The sequence below is a fragment of the Vanellus vanellus genome, assembly GCF_965231255.1.
Source record: "Vanellus vanellus genome assembly, chromosome: 10".
Classification (NCBI taxonomy): domain Eukaryota; kingdom Metazoa; phylum Chordata; class Aves; order Charadriiformes; family Charadriidae; genus Vanellus; species Vanellus vanellus.
In genome coordinates this window covers 5,095,071-5,115,229 of record NC_138915.1, presented here as the reverse complement: position 1 = coordinate 5,115,229, position 20,159 = coordinate 5,095,071, and the positions used below count along the sequence as shown (strand labels likewise).

General features: G+C 37.2%; 1 protein-coding gene across 1 annotated transcript in view; it reads left to right on the top strand.

The window, feature by feature from the left end:
* LOC309675742 (phosphatidylinositol-binding clathrin assembly protein-like) overlaps positions 1–19,914 on the top strand; it is a 34,445-nt gene extending 14,531 nt beyond the window's left edge. The window contains exons 7-19 of the mRNA XM_082488114.1: positions 86–192; positions 983–1,024; positions 5,374–5,459; positions 6,519–6,642; positions 8,199–8,335; positions 8,652–8,755; positions 10,417–10,527; positions 11,401–11,517; positions 11,651–11,681; positions 12,177–12,297; positions 14,393–14,449; positions 14,768–14,875; positions 15,462–19,914. Of these exons, the coding sequence (XP_082344240.1) occupies positions 86–192; positions 983–1,024; positions 5,374–5,459; positions 6,519–6,642; positions 8,199–8,335; positions 8,652–8,755; positions 10,417–10,527; positions 11,401–11,517; positions 11,651–11,681; positions 12,177–12,297; positions 14,393–14,449; positions 14,768–14,875; positions 15,462–15,476 (1,160 nt within the window). The 3' untranslated portion in view covers positions 15,477–19,914. The remainder of the gene's footprint in view (positions 1–85; positions 193–982; positions 1,025–5,373; positions 5,460–6,518; positions 6,643–8,198; positions 8,336–8,651; positions 8,756–10,416; positions 10,528–11,400; positions 11,518–11,650; positions 11,682–12,176; positions 12,298–14,392; positions 14,450–14,767; positions 14,876–15,461) is intronic.
* The last annotated feature ends 245 nt before the right edge of the window (positions 19,915–20,159 follow it).

Here is a 20,159-nt window from a genome sequence, read left to right as displayed (position 1 = left end):
TTGTCTCAAATTAACTTTTACAATGCTGTGTCAGCTTTTTGCTAGGGAGGCTGTTATCTTACAAGACTTTTATTTGCATCCTCAGAAAGATACTTTGATATGAAGAAGAACCAGTGCAAAGAAGGCTTGGATATTTACAAAAAATTTCTAGCCAGGATGACCAAATTGTCAGAATTCCTCAAAGTAGCAGAGGTAAATAAATTACATCTATGGAAAGGGTATCATTTAGCTGCCTGTACTGGTACAGTAGTCTATGTGCATAATAACAGCTTCACAAGCAGATTAATGTTTGTTTAACTTCGTTATATCATAGAATCATAGAATGGTTTGGGTTGGAAAGGACCTTGAAGATCATCAAGTTCCAACCCCCCTGCAATAGGCAGGGACACCTCTCACTAGACCAGGTTGCCCAAGGCCACATCCAGCCTGGCCTTGAACACCTCCAGGGATGGGGCCTCAGCAACTTCTATGTTCCTTCTATATGAGGAAGTATTCTACAGATTAAGTATTTTGAAGATTGTATATGCTCATTAACATGAAGTGACGTTCTTGGGTAACCCTTTTATTAGCCAGACAACATAGTAAACTTTCTGAAGTGTTGTCAATTTCATGAACGGTCCAAAATGTATGAACTGAATGTTAGTCTATTTGCAGTGCTCTCTTTTACTATAACTGCTAAAAATGGAGAAGTAGTTCCAGTAAGCAATTTGGGTGTTTCTAATGCTTCCAGTAAGCTTTTCTGCATGAAAAAGTTAAGCTGGAAGAAAAATTGAGTTTGCTTTGAGGTGCAGTGTAATGCACTTCTGATTTCTAAGATGTGTTACTAGTGAAACTGGTACTAGTTCAGAAAGCTATGAGTATCCTTTCTTAATATGTTAGTTTCTATGTAGCATTCAGACATCACTGTTTATTTTCCTTGCCTCTGCATGTAGTAATGTATATTTATTACTTTTCTTCCTTTTTTTTTTTTTGGTAAACCCAGCAAGTTGGAATTGATCAGGGTGACATTCCAGATCTTACTCAGGTCAGTGTACGTGTATTGATTAACGCCATTATATTGTTCTTTGCATTTTTTCAAGGTTGGTGTGTATCATGGTAATCATTCATCTCGAGAATGTATTCTCTTCTATTATTTACATATGGGAAATATGTATGGTGACTTTCCCATCAATTACATGCACTCAGTACTTGTGCTTTGCAGCTCTTCATAACTTTTTTGAATGTTTAAAGCAATGAAACTCACAGAAAATATTTTTCAAGAACAACTGGGTTTTGTCACAGAGGATTCACTGGCATATTAGCCACAAGCATCTTGCCATGCCTTGAGGAAAACCTTCCATTTCACTGTAACTTAATGTCTTCCAGCACACTTAAAGATTACAGTTAGCTAGTTCAGTCAAGAATTTTTTCTTTCTCCTGAGGTGTGAATAGATTTGATGTTTCTATATCAGTACTTAACACTGGCTTCAATATTACTCAGTACTATGAAGGACATGCGCAATACAGGTTGCATGCTGGAAAACTTAGTCTAAAAGATAGAGTGCAGGGGAACACCTTCTAGTGAAGATAAACTGAGAGGCAGAAGGGAGGTGAGAAAGATGGCTTCACCTGGTTCAACAGGAATTTGACAGTTATTCTTTGCAAGTTCCTTCAGTTCATAGAGACATTGTATTTCTAACCTAGGACCAACCCAACAGGACAAAGGTATTTGATATTCTTTCTGTAGCACAGAGTGACCTGATGGGTAGGATAGCTACCTGTCAGGAGATGCGGGCGATAAACCATAGTGCCTTAGAGGTCTAAACCACTCAAGCTGTTTAAGTGGAGTCAGTGTGAAACAGTTACAATCTAATATGTAAACTTTGGACAGTCACATTTAATCTTACACTACCTTCATGAAATTAAATTTCATGGGTAAATCATGTAAAAATATATCTACTGTGAAGATTTGCCTGAACTTCATCAGTGTCTTTTTAATATGGAAATCAAATGTAAACCACAGGCTTCCATTGTCAGTGATGTTTGTTACTGCCTCTAGTATGATTTCCATCTGAAATAATACACGTTTCAAGGTACAAATCTCTAATCCTTGCCCCTGGCAGTTAATATTAACACCTTTAAGAACTTCCAGGCCTCTGTAGTAGGAGAGAAATATTAGCGTAGGAGAGAGATATTAGCGTAACCAGCAGGGTAAGAGCAGGTGATGAGTGAAAACAGTAGTTTGATGTTCTCTTTGGTGTTTGATCTTAGCATCTTACTCTGTCTTTTGATTAGTACTGTAGTATTCAGCTGGTCTGTATTATGCTAATCAAATTATACTCAAGTCTGAAGTTATACTTCACTTGGTTTGTGTGCACTTGTCCAGTTAATTGGGTCATTATAAGGCTCTTCAAAGCACAGTTGTTTTTAATTTACTGAGAACAGGGAATTTTACTTCATTTTGCTGCTTTTTAGATATGAAACTTTCAGTGAGCAAAACTTCAAAAAAAATCTACTGTTCTCATAATATTTTTGTTTCAAATAGCTCAGCTATTTTGTTGTCAGTGCGCTTAGATGTTAAAGGCCTGTCTCTGAACTGTGCTGGCAGACATCAGCATCCTGTGTATTTTAGCAATTTCAGTGCCACTGTTAATCATTTCGCTTCCGTAGTCAATTTCATGGCATTTAATAAGAGTTGAATAATTGTACATCCATTTAGTGCCACATTAAAAGAATTTCATAATATAAGGCCTTCACAAAAATTTAATTTTCAGTGTGCTTATGTTTCTGAAATAAGTTCTGACAGGACTGTCTTTTGTTTCTGTTCTGATCTACCATATTTTTTTTTTCCCAAATACTTTGTTTACATTTCTGGTATGTATTCAGTTCTGGGATATGCATATTTCAGAGTTTCCTGAAGCTGTCTGGGACAACAATGGTTTTATCTCTTTAGAAATTTATTATTACTGCTGCTGTATGACTGTTTTTCTTCCTTGATTCTGATGTTCACACTACTGCCACTTCTGTCAGTTCCTGCAAAGAAAATATTTTCCTTTGTAGGTGCCCTGTTTCACAGTGCTGTTGCTTACTTTCTGTTTATAGCTGATACTGTATTTCATGAATGCAACTGGGTCATTTTCCTCTGCATGGATGTTACTCTGTCACATGTCTCTGGGTGGGGGAGGGAGGCTGAGTCATAAAATACAGCTTTTTTCGAGTTGTCATGTCTGTATTAGTGCATGCATCTTTTCTGACATAAAAATACTGAGATCTGTTCACTCCAGTTCTCTGTTTTGTTGGATGTCTGCAGCAATGAGAAAGTTCAGAGAAGTTACTGGTTTGGGTTTAGGTTTTATGGTTGAGGAGATTGTTTAGAAGGTTTTAGAAAGAGTAAGTACAGAATATGCTTTTCCATACAGATAAGTTTTAAAGTGGCCTTAAAAAAAAAAAAAAAAAGACTTGGAAAAACTTTCTGGAATTAGGGTATAGCCTCCTGCTATTAAGAGTATCTAACTAGCTATGTCATGCAATGCCTTTTGCCAACTGCTGTTTCTTCCTGAAAGGTAAAAGTATGGATTTTTTTGTTGAGCTTTTTTTTTTTTTTGTGTCCCTGATGCCTTTCCCAAAGGGTATTTCAGATTGTTCCTCCTTGGGTTTTAGCTGGCTAGTTTGAAGGCTGAATTTATTCATGACTTTGAGGTAACTACACTCTTAGCTTACCTAGCTCTACTTATAGCAGGAAATACCAACTCAGGCCTTAACTTTAAGACAAGCAGTTTTATAGGATTATTCTAATTGCTTTTTCTTGTAACTTGAATTGGCCTTCATTGAATGTGGGAAGCTAGAATTGTGCTCAGTATTCCAGAGGGGAACTTGCCAAAGCCTTGTGTGATTAATATTTTTCCTCTTTCCAGGAAATACTTTGGTCTAGCTTTTGGTACAGAAGGGCTAGCAAGGGCAAGCTTATTTTCCTTCCAAAGAATGCCTGTCATATCTGTTCTACCCACTGCAAGTTGGCAAGTGGTAAGAGAGGCTTAAAGTCTCTGAAACCCTGCCAGATGAGGAGGGCGGAGCTGGCAAGTGGATTAAAACTTGAGAGGTCTATTCCCTTCATCTGAACCTGCAGTAGGATTTATTTCACTTGTTTTATGGAGTATGGACTATGTAGTTAAAAGCCATGAGAGCATTGGGGCTAGAATAGCAAGGCAGTGAACTCTTCCAAAAGTGCCAGTCTAATTATTTTGATTGATGGAGATTGTTTTTATAGGGTGATTTGAAGGAATCTTGCCTCCTACTAGGACTGTGTAATCAAGATGAGTTCAAATTTATTCTGGGCTTTGGAGCTGTTTCCTTTGGTATAGAAGAAATATTTCTATAGTGGATGCAAGTATATGGCAGAAAGAAGGCAGCTTACAATCAGCACTTTTTCTTCTTTTCTGTAGGAACCAAAGCAGCTCTGGTGTGACATAGTCTATATACTTTAAACTTGCTCTTTTCTGTTACCTGTCAGTTAACATCTTTGTCTTGGGTACTGAATAATGTCATGGCTGTGCTCTCAGAAGTCTCAGTAAGCTTACAAGTGTTGGTCACCTAAAACTTATTTAGGTGTCTTAAGTCTTAGCTGAGATGTCTAGTGCCGGACTTCCCACTAGATTTATGTGGTGAGAAGCCTGTTTTTGACATGTTCTTCATTGCTTTAAAAACAGCTTAATGTTTAAAAGTGTTTAGAAACTTCTCGTGGGTAATGGTTTTCCAGGGGAGGGAGGGAACCACCAAAAACCAACTGGATTTGAAGTGGTGTTGCTAGTTTCTAACGGCTTTGAGATAGTTGAGTAATAGAGTTGTTTTATTGTGTAGTCATGTGTTGAAGATCTGCTTAGTCTACAATGGTATTGTTGGGATGAGGTTGAATTTGTTTGCCTTTTTCTCAAACCTAACATCCTGCTGTAGTCAAGTGTTTCTAATGCAAGCTTTTGACTGTAAGCATTTGAAGGGAAAGTGATTGGCTTTTTGTTGTTCCGGAGAAAGGGGATCAAAATGCAAAGGCCTTATATTGGTACTTCTGCGAATTTAAGGGAATACTGCTTACTCAGCTGTGATTATTGGATTAATCTTGACATAGTAAATACCATTGCCAAAAGCAAGAATGCAGCTTGCATACACAGAAGCAGACCTATTCTGGGGGAATCCTTACTTCAAGTCTCTGTGGTGACACTCCTTTTAAAGAACTGCAACTGAGTAGATAGAATCCAGGTCTGCAGGGTGGCCACAAAGTCCAAAAGCACAATTGATGTGTGAGGTTTTGTTTGGGTTTAGTGGATGAGGAAACTAATCTGTGTACTAAACAATGATGTGTTGTCTAGAAACAGTGTTTTATAAATACTTTAACTTTAGGCACCCAGCAGCTTGCTTGAAGCACTGGAACAGCATTTGGCTTCTGTGGAGGGAAAGAAAACAAAAGAAGTCTCTGCTGCCAGCAGGTGAGCACCCAATGAGTTATAATGATGGCTGTACTCGGGATTTGTTATCTTCATACTAACAATTTTCAGTGATTTGGGGTTCTCCTTGAATTTTATTAATTTCCAAATACATCTTCCTCGAAGTATAAATGAAGCTTCTAGTGAGTAGTAGTCTGATAACTTAGGTTTGAAATCTAAGTATGTTTGTCTGTGTCTCTGACAAGCTGCTTATTCTCTAATAAACCACTGAGCTGAGACTTTGTATGTTATTCTTTGTAGCTTTTACTCGTTTGAAGTCCTTTGGCTTCTAAGACTTCTAAGGTATTTGAGTTTTGAGGCTTTTTAACCAAGATAGGACAGTATTTAGCTTTATTGTCAATTATCTACCTCTCAGACCATGAATTTCTCTTGATGTGCTTACAGAAGTTCTTCAGTTCCTTCTCAGAACAGCCAAATTAGCTTAGATGCTTTGTGCTGACAGGAATTGCATTATTCTTTGTCAAGTGTGGTATCAATATGTATAAACGGTACTTCTGACCGAAGAGTAAGATTTTTTGGCATAGGCATTCTCCCATAGAAACTTGGTAAATATTGAAAAATGTAATCAGTGTAAGCTATGTTCCTGAGTTGCTGTCTTGCTCCTCAGATTTGTTTATTGCAAGTATCAGAGGGTTCACTACCGCAGTATTCTGCTAAAAACATTTACAGGGAGTGATTTCTGTGCTTTGTTTACTGTTGTATGTATAACATGTACAAACAATCTTTCTGTGCTTCTGCCACTTGAATGGAATAGAATTCCAGTCTAGGCTATGTGACTTTAAAGGAAAAAAGACAGCTGCTATGTTCTGCACTTTTCAGTTCCTGCCTGCTACAACTTGAGAGAGTAATCCTGTGCTGCTTTCTCACCAAACTCCCTCATTATTGGGGTGTCTGCTTTTCTGTACTAGAGACTAAGGGAAGAAAAGACTGGAGTGGAGCGGGAATGACACACAACTAGACAAGGCATTTGATGATTAAACTAGAAGTGATGTATACCTGATTGCTTTTCTTAATAAAATTTTAATTATTACTGTTTTTTAGAGCTAGTGCCCTGTCCAGTGCTGTTTCCACGCTTGCCAATACGGGCATGTCATTCAGCAGGATGGATGAGAAAGAAAAGCAGCAAGCATTGGAGGAGGAACAAGCTAGACTGCAGGCACTTAAGGTACTATATTTTTTACAAGTTTGTATTCCAAGATTTTTTTGTTTTTAACTGCATACAGGTGAAAACCAAGATTTTAAGCCAATCTTGGTTAGGGAACTCTCATCTTGAGAGACACCAAGCATGATTCTGGAAGATGCAGGTGTGATGGCTGCCAGTATATGGTGACCCTTCTACCAGGAGCATGGTTTGAATAGTAGACAGCTGATACAAATTGTATATATTCTTTCTTACAAGAGATCAATTTAGTTTGAAAAACTGTTTGAAATCATGTGTATTTATGGACTTTGAATAATAACATATTTGAAAGAAAATCAGTGTGTTCTCTTGTGGTTCCTTAATGTGCTTTCCTTTGCTCACTGGTACTTGTTGAGTAGTCCTCTTAGTAACATCCTTCTCAAGGCCTGAATCCTGGTCCTCCAGGCCCTCTTAATCCATTTATAAAACTGTTCCCTGAGAACATACACAGGATAAAATCTCAGAACAAGGCAAGATGCTTCTCTTGCTGAAAGCTAAATCCGTAGTTCTGTCATGTCCCAAGCATATGCAAGTGGGGCAGTTGGGAGGCCACATTATGAATGCCTTAAAACTATTTGGAGTGCGGAAGTATACTTTGACAGTAATGCAGAGTTGAGTTTCATCTCTGGAGTTACAGAGATTGAAGATTCTCCACTTTCCTGACTTGGTGTAAGGCGTATTTTTCAAATCAATGTGAAGCAGGGGTTTTTTGCTATTAGACTACTGTCTTAGTGAGCTTGGCTGCCTGCTGCTGAACTGCTTCACTTCAATTCAGCAAGTGTTGCAATGTTGTTTGGGATTTTTGGATAGTTTTTGTTTTCAGGAGTTGCATCAAATGTCTCCCCTCTTCACTGTCCCACTTCTACTATAATAGGACTTGCAGCTGCTCTAACAGAATAATTAAATTGGTTGAAACAACTTTTCCTTTGGGGAGCGGAGAAGCTTGCAAGCACACTTAAGGTTTTATTTGAGGAATGTAAGCAGTATAAAACATAAACCTGTGCTTTCACATGTGCTGTGTAAATGCAGCAGGTATATCTAGAAGTAATGATGGATGCAAATCTAAAATTAACAACGTAAACTAGACTTTTATTTTGGTAGTTTAAGAGAAATACCACATGGATATTATTAAGATGCACGTTGTCACTCTGACTTCTTAACATCTGAATTGAACTAGGATCTCTCTTCATAACAGTAGAGAGAGGTCTTCCTGAACAAAGGTCCATTGACTTGTTTCTCTGAGTGACTACGAAGGGAGCCTAGAATGCGTAGCTTGACTAGAAATGTTTTACTTCTAGGCAGTTATAGATAGTTTAAAAAAAAATAATTATTTAAAACCTCAAGTCCCACCTTGATTTTTTAAAAGCTTTATTAAAACAAATACTCTTATCTCTAAATCATCTTTCTGTTTTCAGGGCTTTACAGAAGAAGTAACTGTTTTATTTATTAGGATGATAAATAAAATGTCTTCTTGGGAAAGGACTTCAGGAAGGGTTAATAAATTAATAAAACTAAAATGTAAACTGTGTATCTCATTTCAGGAGCAGCGATTAAGAGAGATTTCTGTGGTATCAAATTCCACTTCCACATCAGCATCTCCAAGCACCTTATCAGGAAAAAGTGTGAATACCACTGTAGCTGTTGACCTTTTTGCAGTACCAGCACCCACAACAAATAGGTGAGAGGTACTTTGCCTTCTGAAGCAAGTGGAAATTACTGCATTGGCCTGTAGCTCCACAATCAACTGCAAAGCACTGATCCTAGTTACTTCTCAAATAATTTTCAGGAATAACCTTTTGCTCATGCTTTCCTGGTGTATGCACAGGAATTTTGGTATCAATCAATAAGCGCTTAATTACTAGTGTTGTTTTGTACCGCTATTATTGATGGGCTACTAGTGAACAAGAGGAAAGTGAGATTGGTATGAATGTTCGTATAACACAAGATACAATGCCTACTACATATCTTCATGTCTCTCTCTTTCTCTTTTCCAGCATGCCCAACCTTTCTAGTGATCTTTTCGATCTTCAGCCTGCGTTTGTTCCAACTGTGCAGAGTACTCCAGCTATATCAACATCAGCAAGCAGTGCTTGGGGAGGTGAGCTGATATGATGATTTGACTGTCTAAATGATAAGTGAATTATTAGAATACAGGAATAAAATACAGTTTTATAATTAATTGAATCTACATCTTAAACCTTAATGACTGCATCCAAACATTTCTATCCTTGACAGGATATAAAATAAGTGATCTGAAAACTCTGGTAAACTTTTCTGTAAAAGTTACTTTTTCAACGCATAGCAGTAGTCTCAATGTGCAGTAGGTGGCATGAAAGAGCTATTCAATAAAGGGGTCAAGTAGAAGTGTAACTAAAAATTGAAGTTGCGAAAAATTGAAAATGCTGCAAAATACAAACTAAGCAAATGTAACTGAAAAGATGCTGAGCTACTATTTCCATTCCATTAAGTGATATTTAATATACTTTTCATCTGAAAGGTGGTGGTGACTTCAAGTCCTTATAAGAAAGCTGTCGTTTCCAGTTTCTTGGGCACAGCATTCTCTATACCTTCAACCGTCCCTACAAAGAATAATCAGGATAAATGTCAAAGAAATATCTTAAATGCTGAAATAAGGCAATGGTAACACTATTATAAGTGTTGGTATTTTAACAGGTGGAATTGATATCCTTATGTGCTATTTAAAAGGTAGATTCTTGAAGCCAAAAATGTAGTATGTAACTTTTTTGACTGATGAATGTTCTGTCATTCTCCCCTCCCCACCCAATGGCAATGGTAGGAATTACTTTCCCAAATAGAGCTGTTAGGATTTTTATCTGAAACTAAGAATTTGTATCTTTAATGGGCTGATAGTGGAATACTTACAGTTTGACTTTGTCTAGAGATTCTCATATGCAGTCATTTCAGTCTGTTTTTTCTTTTCCATTATCTGTACTCTGTATTCTTCCCTTCACTTCTGCATCTGAAAGGTCCTTTCTCGTCTTCAAATGGTTGTGTTGGTTCTCCACCTCATCTGGACATCTTTGACATGAAGCCAGTTGAAGAAGCTGTAAAATCTACCACCCCTTTCATCAATTCTACTTTTTCCTCCAAACAAACAGTGGAACTGTTTAGTGGTAAAAAACCAACCAAACAAAACCCCTGTAACTTCTTTGCAACTGGACATAATAATGCTAATAAACTGGGCCATGTAATCTTTTTGTGGTTTGGACCAATCTTTGCTTTTTATTAACAAGTAAAAATGGTGCATTAATGCCAGATGTAGTAAATTATATGTTTCCTTAAAGTTTTATTTCTGCGGTTAAATAACTCATTGTTTTGTTCAGCTTGCCCAGCCTAGACATCCTCAGACTAGCAATGTTGCTGGGATTTTTGCTGATTCCTTTGAAACTGCAACCTCCTTTATCTTTTGTAGTGGGGAATGCAGGAGTTACTTGAGCTCTTCAAATTTGCTAAATAAATTAAAAAGCCTTTTTATTACTAAAAATTCTTGAGTTTTGACTGCAGACTTAACTTTTGGGCCCCCACTTCCTTTTTCTCTTTTAAACTGATCTTATTTTCTTCTCTCTTTTTACGAAGATGACTTTAGTGGTCATAAAGCTACATATGCTTCTGTGTATCATCCTCTGACTGTTGATGGTAATTTGATTTTTATTTTTTTTTTTTTTAAACTTTCTGGTTTCACTGTAATGAGTAGTATTACTTCATGGGTGTATTTGAATACTCTAAACTCTTTTTCAGGTTTTCCTCTTCATTCAGGTCCTCCAAGTACCACCTCTTCAACAATTAATGTGGACTTCGATGCTGTTTTTGGAGGAAAATCTACAGCTCCGGAGTACAGGACTGCAACTGGTAAAAACTAGCTTATGACTAATTTACACCCTACAGGCAACAGTTGCTTAACAACTTAGTGTAGTTGCTATTGCAGTTCAAAATTTAATAACTCAATACATTTGCAAGCTGATTATAGGGCTGATAAGATAACAGGCAATCAGTTCAGTTGTAGTTGTTTATTTTCAAATTAGCTTTAACTAATCTCATATACTGTGTAATAATGTTTTCCTCTCTTTTTGGGGGAATGAACTTTGAACGGGGTCCACTGGATATCTCTTAACGGGTAAGTTTATGTTAATCTGTTTTCAGTGCTTATGACTTCAGTGTTCTCTCTTGGTACCTGATAATGAGTTCCCTCTAACTTCATTAAGAGGTGTTGTACTTATGAAAATGCAAAACTAGTTGTGTGTGTTGCTTGAAGAATAGCTGAGTTACAATCTTTCTCTTGGTGATGTTTTGCTATATATTCCAAGTCCTTATGAACATACAGCAAAGGAACTCTTGTGTACGTTCAGGATGATAGCAGTATTATGAAATTACTGCTGCATTGTGTTAAAGATAGTTTCAAAGTGTTCTTGTAACAACCTCCTCCTTCAGTTTTAGGGGAGATTCATCTTAATTTAAAAATACCATTGGTTACTGCTGAAGTAAAATTAAACGTTCTACTAGATTAGTAGCTGCAACATAGTATTCCGTAAAGAAATAAGAGATTAAAATATGCTTCTGTCTAACACTTCAAACCTTCCAGCATGTTGAACCTCCACGTATAAATACTCAAGCTACTTAGTGTGTTCTATAAAGAAAATACCTCTCTGTTTTGTGGATGTCTTTTTTTTAGCTGTTTTGTTAACAGTTGCTTTTATGTTCTTTGTTTAGCTTTTAACTTTCTAGATGATGTATTGCAACCCACAGTACCACCACAAAGTCAAAGAGCTGCTTTAGCCAACCAGCAGAGCGGAAAAATTTTGGCAAATGACCTCGATTCTTCACTGGCTAATCTAGTGGGAAGTAAGTGTGAAGCTTTCCAATTTAACTTTCCCATTTGTTCCTGAAAACAAGCCAAGCTTCTGTCCATCCATCCCGTCCCCCCCCCCCAAATTAAAAATACTTAAGGATTTTGTCTGTTTCTCTTTCCCCCCAGATCTTGGCTTTGGAGGAACTCCATCCAAAAAGTGAGTGTGTATTATGTACTTACAGTATTCTTACATGACTATTTGGTAGTCTCTGACACAGTTTACCAACACTAACATGGCAAGAGTCTCAACTCTTTAAGGTAATCTGGTACCAAGTACAGTGTTGAAATAGATTTTGCAGTCAGTTACCGTAACATGGTCAACCTCAACTTTTGAAGTAATTCACTTCAGTTAGTTTTGCAATTGCTGTATTTTTACAAATCACCATAAAAGATATTGCAGTTGTATAGAACTCCAGCTAATCATTATACTGTACAGTGTAGTAATGACAGTTTACTTTTAACACAGAACAGAACCTCTGGACTTCATATGTACTGGAACAGAGATACCTAATTAGTTACTGAAATCCTGAGTGTTTCTTCCACTCATAGATTTCAGCTGTGTACATGTATTAAGGCATGTTTTGGTTTTCCATTTTGTTGTTACTCTAGCTGTTGAGAATCTGTGAAAGTTAATACTACAGTTTCATTTTAGGTCTGATATGCAGTGGACCCAGCCTACAGAGAAAAAACTTACTGGTGGAACAAACTGGCAAGCAAAAACAAGCACATCGACCACATGGAACCCTACTCCCTTACCCACTATTCCACATATGGTAATTTCTGTACTATTGAAATCACACTTCATTCTGGCAAATGCTACTTCCCTGCTTGAATTAACTTAACAAGAATAGCAAAGGCTGTTTGGGACAAGACTGGGGGCAGGGGGGAATACTTGTAGGATCACTTCTCAAACTGAATGAGGTAGAGATTTTAGTGTGCTGTATTTTCCCTCACTGTAAAACTTGTTCACGAAAGACTTGTATCTCAAGTGAAAGGCTGATTATTTATCTCAGTTCATAAGTTCTTTTTGAATTGAAACAAATGACCCCAAAACAGAAAATTTCTGATGTGCATGTTTGAGATGCTCCTATCCCCCTCCCACGCACACACGCATTCACCTCTAAGAATCCTAAGAATGTGTTTCAAGGGAAAAACTGCTGTTCTTTCTGGTTTTCACTCCTTTTTCAGTTTTATCACATGAAACACTGTTGCAACCCCTGCAAGGCACCTTAATTATCAGGTCAAGCAGCACTTTGGGCTTTTGATAATGCTCAACAGCAACTTCATATTTTGTACTGTGTTAAAAATATGAAGTGGAAGTCTTATTTAAATGAAGAATTTTTATTTCTTGGAGGGATATTTGTAGGCAACTGACTTTTTCCTGTGCTTTTAAAAGAGATTTTTCAAGTATCTTCTATTCATATATATTAATAGAAGTACAAACCACTTCTGAAATATAGCTGCCTTAGAGGGAAATAGAATGCTTATCTCTGTTATATGTACAGCTAGGGTAATTGCCAAATTTGCTGTGAATTTTGGAATGCTGTCTGGCTTTATTTTCCAATAAGAATAGCTTTGCTTGTAATGTCTATTTTCCCCATCTTACATGAGTGTGCTTATTAAAATTATCAAAGTTGAATAGAATATTAAATCTGGTATTGGACTCAAATGAAATTCAAGTTCAGACGAGAGGATGTCTCAGTTATATAGCACTTCTATGTGAGACTTCTGAGGAAATCTTTTCATGCCCTCTTGGTGCTCTAGAATGTGATGTTGGAGTGCTAATGCATTCTTATTTTTGAAAGATAAAAGGGCACCTTAGCACACTGATCACTGTGGATTTGGGTTGTGTTTTTATTTCATGTGTTCATGTTTAATACTTTCTGGTCTAAGCATGTGAGTGCTTAATGCCAGGTATCTGCTCACTCATTTGTTTGGGATTCCAACAATTAGTGATGCAAAGAACTAGCTCAACTATAAGCATCTGTAAAATCTGTGCCCCGATACTGGGAAGGACTAACTGTCCTGGCTTGGTCTGTAGCGTTCAGAGTACGAACCCTCCAATTCATGTATAGTTGGCATACTCTTTCATAGTGAAGTATTTTAACTAGCACTCCATTGTTAATATAATTAGCACTACTTAACAGTGCATGGCAATATGAAGTGCATGCATCACTGTGCCTGTCAACCGTAACCTAAGTTATTACTGGCTTAAGATGCTCTTCGTTTTTCTTTTTTCACATTGTGATATGTTGCAAACATCAGAAACCAGTATGTGACCAGCACTTACCAGAATAAGCATCTATTGCTGTTTGTTTCTTAAGTTGACTCATGGCTGGCTTCCTTGTATTTTTTCTATGCCTTCCTCATGTGTAATGGGAGGAAGAAGGGATATTGCATGACATGCCCTTTAAAGCCTCTCACAGAAATGTTTGTGCAAGCAATATACTCAAATCTGTCTAGATTTAGTAAAATTTCTAGTTTTGCTCTGTCGTACTAGTTAGTGGTAGCTTTCTAGGCAGGGGGCCTATCCAAGTTAATGGACACAGTTACTGATGTTACTGTCCTTGCACTCTTTTTCCTCCCTCTTTAATTGTTCCAATAAAGGAGTTGAGTGTAGTTAGACAGTTATGGTACTAGACTTGAATCCATCCCTTGGTTAGAATTTCCAGTTCTAATACCTCTTAAATAACACTCTGTCCTTACTCCTTTTGCTGTGCCAGAATGGAGTACACTATCCTGGATATGTAAGTCAATTTCTTGTAAATATGTTGGTTACTTTAAGCATTGAAAAATACGAAGTTTTCACAGTTGTATACTAGTATGCATGAACTTATCTAAAATACATTAACGTTTTCTTGATTGAAGGTACCTGCTCCTATCACGTACCCATTGACCACACCTCAAGTGCCTGTATATGGAATGGTAAGAAATGCGATTGTCTTCTATTACTGAAAAACCTAGTTGTCCCCTCCAGTGGGTTTCAGGGCAGGCATGCTCAAATCATTCTGCAACTTATATGTGTTGTTTCGTAAGGTCAACAGTGTGTGAAATCTAATAGCTTTTTCACACTGTGCATTGGAAGAGATTCCTCTAAATTTTATACAGCAAGCTTTTTTAAAAGCTTTGACTTTACTCTGTGCGTCTATGTGCTTATTTTCTACTAGACTACAATGTGAAAAGATGTACCTTCTAGAATTAGTCTCAATTTTATGTTTTATGGGAGTTTTGTTTTTCTAACAGGTACCTCCTCAGATTGGAGCTGCTCCTTTGATGGCACCCCAGTCAATGATGTATACACAGCCTGGTCTAAGGCCAACAAATCCTTTTGCACCTGTTTCTGAAACTCAGGTGAATGGTTTTCTTTAATCTTGAGATCACATTGAAACTTTAGTCTTAGTAAAAACAAGCAAATGTTTCATGAAGGACTACTGATGTATTTCTGCATTTGAAAGTGAGGGGTTCCTCGGTCAAGGGCAACAGCTTTTGCTGGGGAGGAAGCAAATTCAGATGGTGAGACCATGCAAATGTAGGAAGCAAGGAAGAAAGTAAAAATCAGAGATTTAGTGGCTAACTTCTTACTGCATCAATGTTAAGAAAATGGGAGTGGTGAAGATACGTAGAACTTAGACTTCTGCAACGTTAGCTGGATACTTGGTTTCGTCATACTGACTAGAGCAGTGGTGAAAGCTTTCTGAAGGATCAGGTGGTGGGGAAGGGAAAGGTGCATGGACAGGAGATCATTCAAGCTGAAGAAACTGTCTACTCCTGTTATCCAAATATGTTGGTCTTAATGTTCTTTTGGGGATTTTCAGAATGCCAAAACCTGTAGTCTAAACTTGCAAGTAACAAGGCAGTTGAATAGGTTCAGAATTCTGAAACGCTGAGAAACCATGTGTTGTGTAAGTGGCACTGATGTGTAATCTCTGCTTCACAGATACAGTTTATGTAGAGCCACCAAAGCAGCAAGATGTGAGAACAACCAAATACTGGTAAAAAAAAAAAAAAAAGACTGAACTTCAATCTTTCCATGATGTATTCCTGAACAGGGCAACTGTTTCTTCCCTGTATAATACAATATTATTTTGAATTGCAATGCTTTAGCGATTCTTGTTTATAACAGTCACTGCAGTGTGAAGTCATGTTCACAGATTTCTTTTTTTTTTTTTTAAACTGCTCAGCAGAAAACTATTTTATTGAGGTTGACTCAGAAGGTGCAAGCTGGATTATCATCTTCAAAGTTGAGAAGAGGGGTTATGTGATTGCTGTACAACCTTATTCATCAGTGGATTACCTTAGGAAGTTAACTGAGGATGTCAAAGCTATTTATTTTCTCCGTAAATTCTGTGGCTGTTGTAACCAAGAGACAACACAAATGAAGTTGAGCAATAAAATTTTTATGTGCTCTAATAAATACTCTGACAGAGCAACGCTTGCATTATCTTAAGGCCAATATTGTGTGAAATCAGACAGCTTTTTCACATTAGAATAGCTTATAGTAATTTGCAAACTTTATAATGTGAGTTTGAAATGCTGTGAATCAACAAAATATATACATATTACATATATATATAGTAAAAATAATAAATTGCTCCATTGGTATGCCAGTGTTACGTGGCTAGTTGGAAGAGCCAGGCTCTGATACAGGCTGAAAGTCTGTGATGGAGTACGGGAAACAAGTGTGTTACAGAACAGCCTGTGCAGCCTCCGACAGGTGACAGTAGCTGCACTTCCATCGAGTATCTTCTCTGCAGATATCGTTTTTCATGGCTTGAGGAAGAGTAGCTTTGGGAGCCAGTGATTGTGAGTGTCCCCAGTAGCAGCAAACGGGAGCAATTTGAAAATGTTGTTGCAAACTGCAAAAGAAGCAAGAGAACCAGTTTCTTTGAAAAGTCCGTTAGGTCAAAAGCAAACCTTGCAATAGTGCTGACACTTGTGAACCGGCGACTATATTGAAATTATCCAGCTGTAGCGAATAGCTTGTGCTGCTTTTCTGAAACAAGAACCTAGTTGTAAACCATATAAAAGTAATTATTTTTAAATGTGTAAATATGAGCAAACTTTTAGATAATCTTTTCTTCAATGCTGCAGTAATCTTTTTCTTCTGTAGTAATTTCAAGGTAATGCTATGTTAAGAAATTCGGACTCTTTTTGAGAGAAAAATCTTTTAAATCAACTAATTTATGAAGTATGCTAATCATGATGGCTCAGATGTGTACAGATTTCTGGCACATCTTTTGTATTTAACAATCTTCCTCCAGAACTGAAATCGGCTATGAAAATGCCTTATCTTGTATTTCTCAATGTCTGATAAAAAGTGATAGCATTAAAAAAAAAGTAAACAACAAATAAATGGAATTGGCAGCAACCTTTCTTCCAGAAGTTTTGTGGCAGAATGCAATGAAAAGCTAGCCTGTAAAATGACTTCTTCTAATGAGTAATATCAAAGCTGAGTTTCAAAAAATGGATAGTTTTCTATTGTTACATTAAATAGACCTCCAGAGTAGCACGTCTTTTATCTTTTGAGGGGTCTATCATTGCAGAAGTATCTCTGACTCTCACTGTAAATGCACATAGGCCTGAGAATCTTGTCCAACTGTCCTGTGGAGAACTTAAAAAAAACAGCACTTTCCTCCATAGTGGGAACAAGCCTTCTCTTATTCTAAATGCTTAATTCTGTCCAAAGAGTGCAAGAGCAGTATTTCCTAACCCTATGGAAATATTTTTGTGAAGTGAAACAAGTCAAAAGAAACAAAGTTTAAAAAAAAAAAAAATTCCCCAACCCTTGGAATCTGTAACCACTCACTTCCTGGGAAATGTAATCTTGCAGAAATTTAAAACTCAGTTTCTGAATGTGTATTGATTTTTAAAAGAATTTGGACTGGTATATAGCAATTTAATGTTCAAGATTGAATTACAAAGGGCTTCAAGCTTTAATCCACTTTTATTGGGTTGAACAATTGTACAGTTTTAAGCCAATGAGTTCTTCAGTGCCTATAGTTACCCTCCGTGTGACAAGGGAATAGATGCCACTTAGAATGGGTCATTGTGTTGAGGGGACTGTTTATTTAAGAAATAGTGAATTCCATTGATTTATTCAGCATTGAAAAGTCTTGAGTTCAAATTAGACCAGTATATGTAGTAATAAACATCTGGGCATTAATGGCAGAGCTGAGAGTGCTACAATCAGGCAGTTTCTAGCACTGTATGCTGTTAGGTCTCTTTCTCATACTGAGTTGTATAAGTAATAATCCATTATTTTAATAAAATATGCAAATAAATGCCTGGCAAACAGTATGTATTTGTTATAACTTTATTGCAGAGCATTCTGAATATCTGGAATGTACTTTGCTCAGAAGTGGATTTAGTACTAGGTATAGTTTGCACTACTTCTGACTTGCTCTGGATTTTTAAATGGTTCTTTTGGTATGCTTTCTTGTAGCAAAGCTGTCTGATACCAATTTGTTTAGTATTAGAAAAGGAGAAACAGCCACAAAGTACGTCCTAAAACCTTTATAAGCTACCTTCTTTTTAGTCTCATTTAGAATGTTTGATACATTAAAACGTGGCTTTCAGAAGAAAAGATTGCTGTACATGCTTCCCTCTGCACAGAAGTGCACAGGACTCCTTTTTGCCAACCCCTTCCTGTGTGCGTATTGGAACACATAAAATGTCAGAGTACTGTGTTTTAAATAACATAGTTCATATATTAGATGTAAAAAAAAAAAATCCAAGGACTTAGGATGCTGTCGAGGCTTTTATGGCTCAGAACTTGTTCTCTGGAAAAACACTTTGAAGATAAAGGTTGTTCTTGAGGGTACCTGTAATAGCCTGCAAGAGTTGGGGATAGTGGTCGTGATGAGTAGAACACTGAGGAGAGATGTATATAAATGTGACTTTCCCTTTTGTTTCCTTCCAACTCATTTGATCAGAATCCTGTTCTGAATACTTCAGAAAGCAGATAGCTGAGATGTCACTCCATGTTTGTCTGAACAAGGAGGAAGACTTGAAGTATGCTGTGTGCTTTGCATTATTGTACTTCAGTGGGTCATTCAAGCCTGACTGTTGGGACTCCAGGCTGCTACAGGGAGGCTGTCTTTCATGGGAGATACCGTAAAATAACTTCTGGGGGAGCTTGGAAAGGCTGGTTATGTTAGGCCTGTTGGACTTTAAAGTGTACCTCTTTTTAAATAACTGGGGTTTTCTAATGTTCTCTAGATATAGTTTGACTTTGCCTCCAAGAAGTTATTGAATCGATTTTTTTTTTTTATTATTATTATTATTTTGGACACATGTACTAGAGAAATCTCAGTTCTGTGCACATAGTGGTGGAATACTTGTAGGTAAAAATAACAAATGGATTTTTTTTTTTAAATAAAACACACACAAAAAACCCCAAGAATAATAAAAAAAGCCCTTCTGACTACAAGATGGAATACAGGGTGTATCCCCATCTGGGTTTTTGATGTGTGTCAGGGAGGGTGGGGTCACAATTAGAATAGTATGCACTGTGGATCGGTGCTTAATTTGTACATAAAAAAGGAAAACTTTGTTCTGGGTAGTTTGTATTGTAAGGACAACATCTAAAGGCACTGTGTATCAGTCATTTATTTCCATTTAAAAGATTATATTTTTGAGCAATGGAAATTGTACATGTTATCATTTATACATTACTGATAGCTAGGAATATAGAAAACCTGTTGCTATTACTCTGAAGATGTATCTGAATTGTCATTGATATATTCATCACTGCGTCACTACTTTATTCGGATTCTCATGATCGTTTATTTAAAGAGATTGTAGAACTGGTAGAGTTACAACAGGAATTGTAACATGGTATCTTTCGGTTATATCTCAAATGTGTAATCATTGTGATTAATCCTTTACCAAATATTTGGCTGGAATTTTATCTTGGAGCAATGACAAAATAGGTGCTGGAACAGATTTCCCTCGCCCCGACCCACACTTTACATTATTTATTTCATAGGTCTTGTTTTGTATGTTATGTTTTTCCCCATAACAGGTTTGTGCCTTTTATTGGATATTTATTTAAAAGGAGCTACTATAATTTAGGCTGTTCAGGCTTTTTTGTTTTCCAGATGTATTCTTGTACAGCTGTTCCTTTACATGAGTTCCTTCATTTTATAAGAATACCGAATGCGTAGAAAATATACTAGCCACAAACTGGAAAAAATAATTTTGAGGGTTTATGTTCTATGACTTAATAATTTTTTTAAAAAGAAGCCGAAGCACAAGACTGGCTGTGTTGATATTTTAATTGTGAAACTTCACAATTTGTTAATACACAAACTGTTTGTTTTTTAAAAACTGCTCATATCCAATTATTTGATGAAACAAGTTTTGGAAAAAAATGAAATAAACTTTGGCACATGCGAGGTGTGGGTGTACGTGGTCCTTCTTTAATATGGCCTCTACAGCACCGCCGGAGCCGAAGGAGGATGTGCGATTGGTTATTGGCGGTGCGGTGCCGCGGCGGAGGTACCGCTGGGGCGGAATTGGAACCGTTCGCCCCCGGGAAGCCGCGCCCGTGTTTCCAGCGCGGGGTGGGGGCTGTGGGCCGAGGGGCGGCGGAGGGCACAAAGCGCCTTGTATCCCGCCGGGGCGCCTCGGCCTC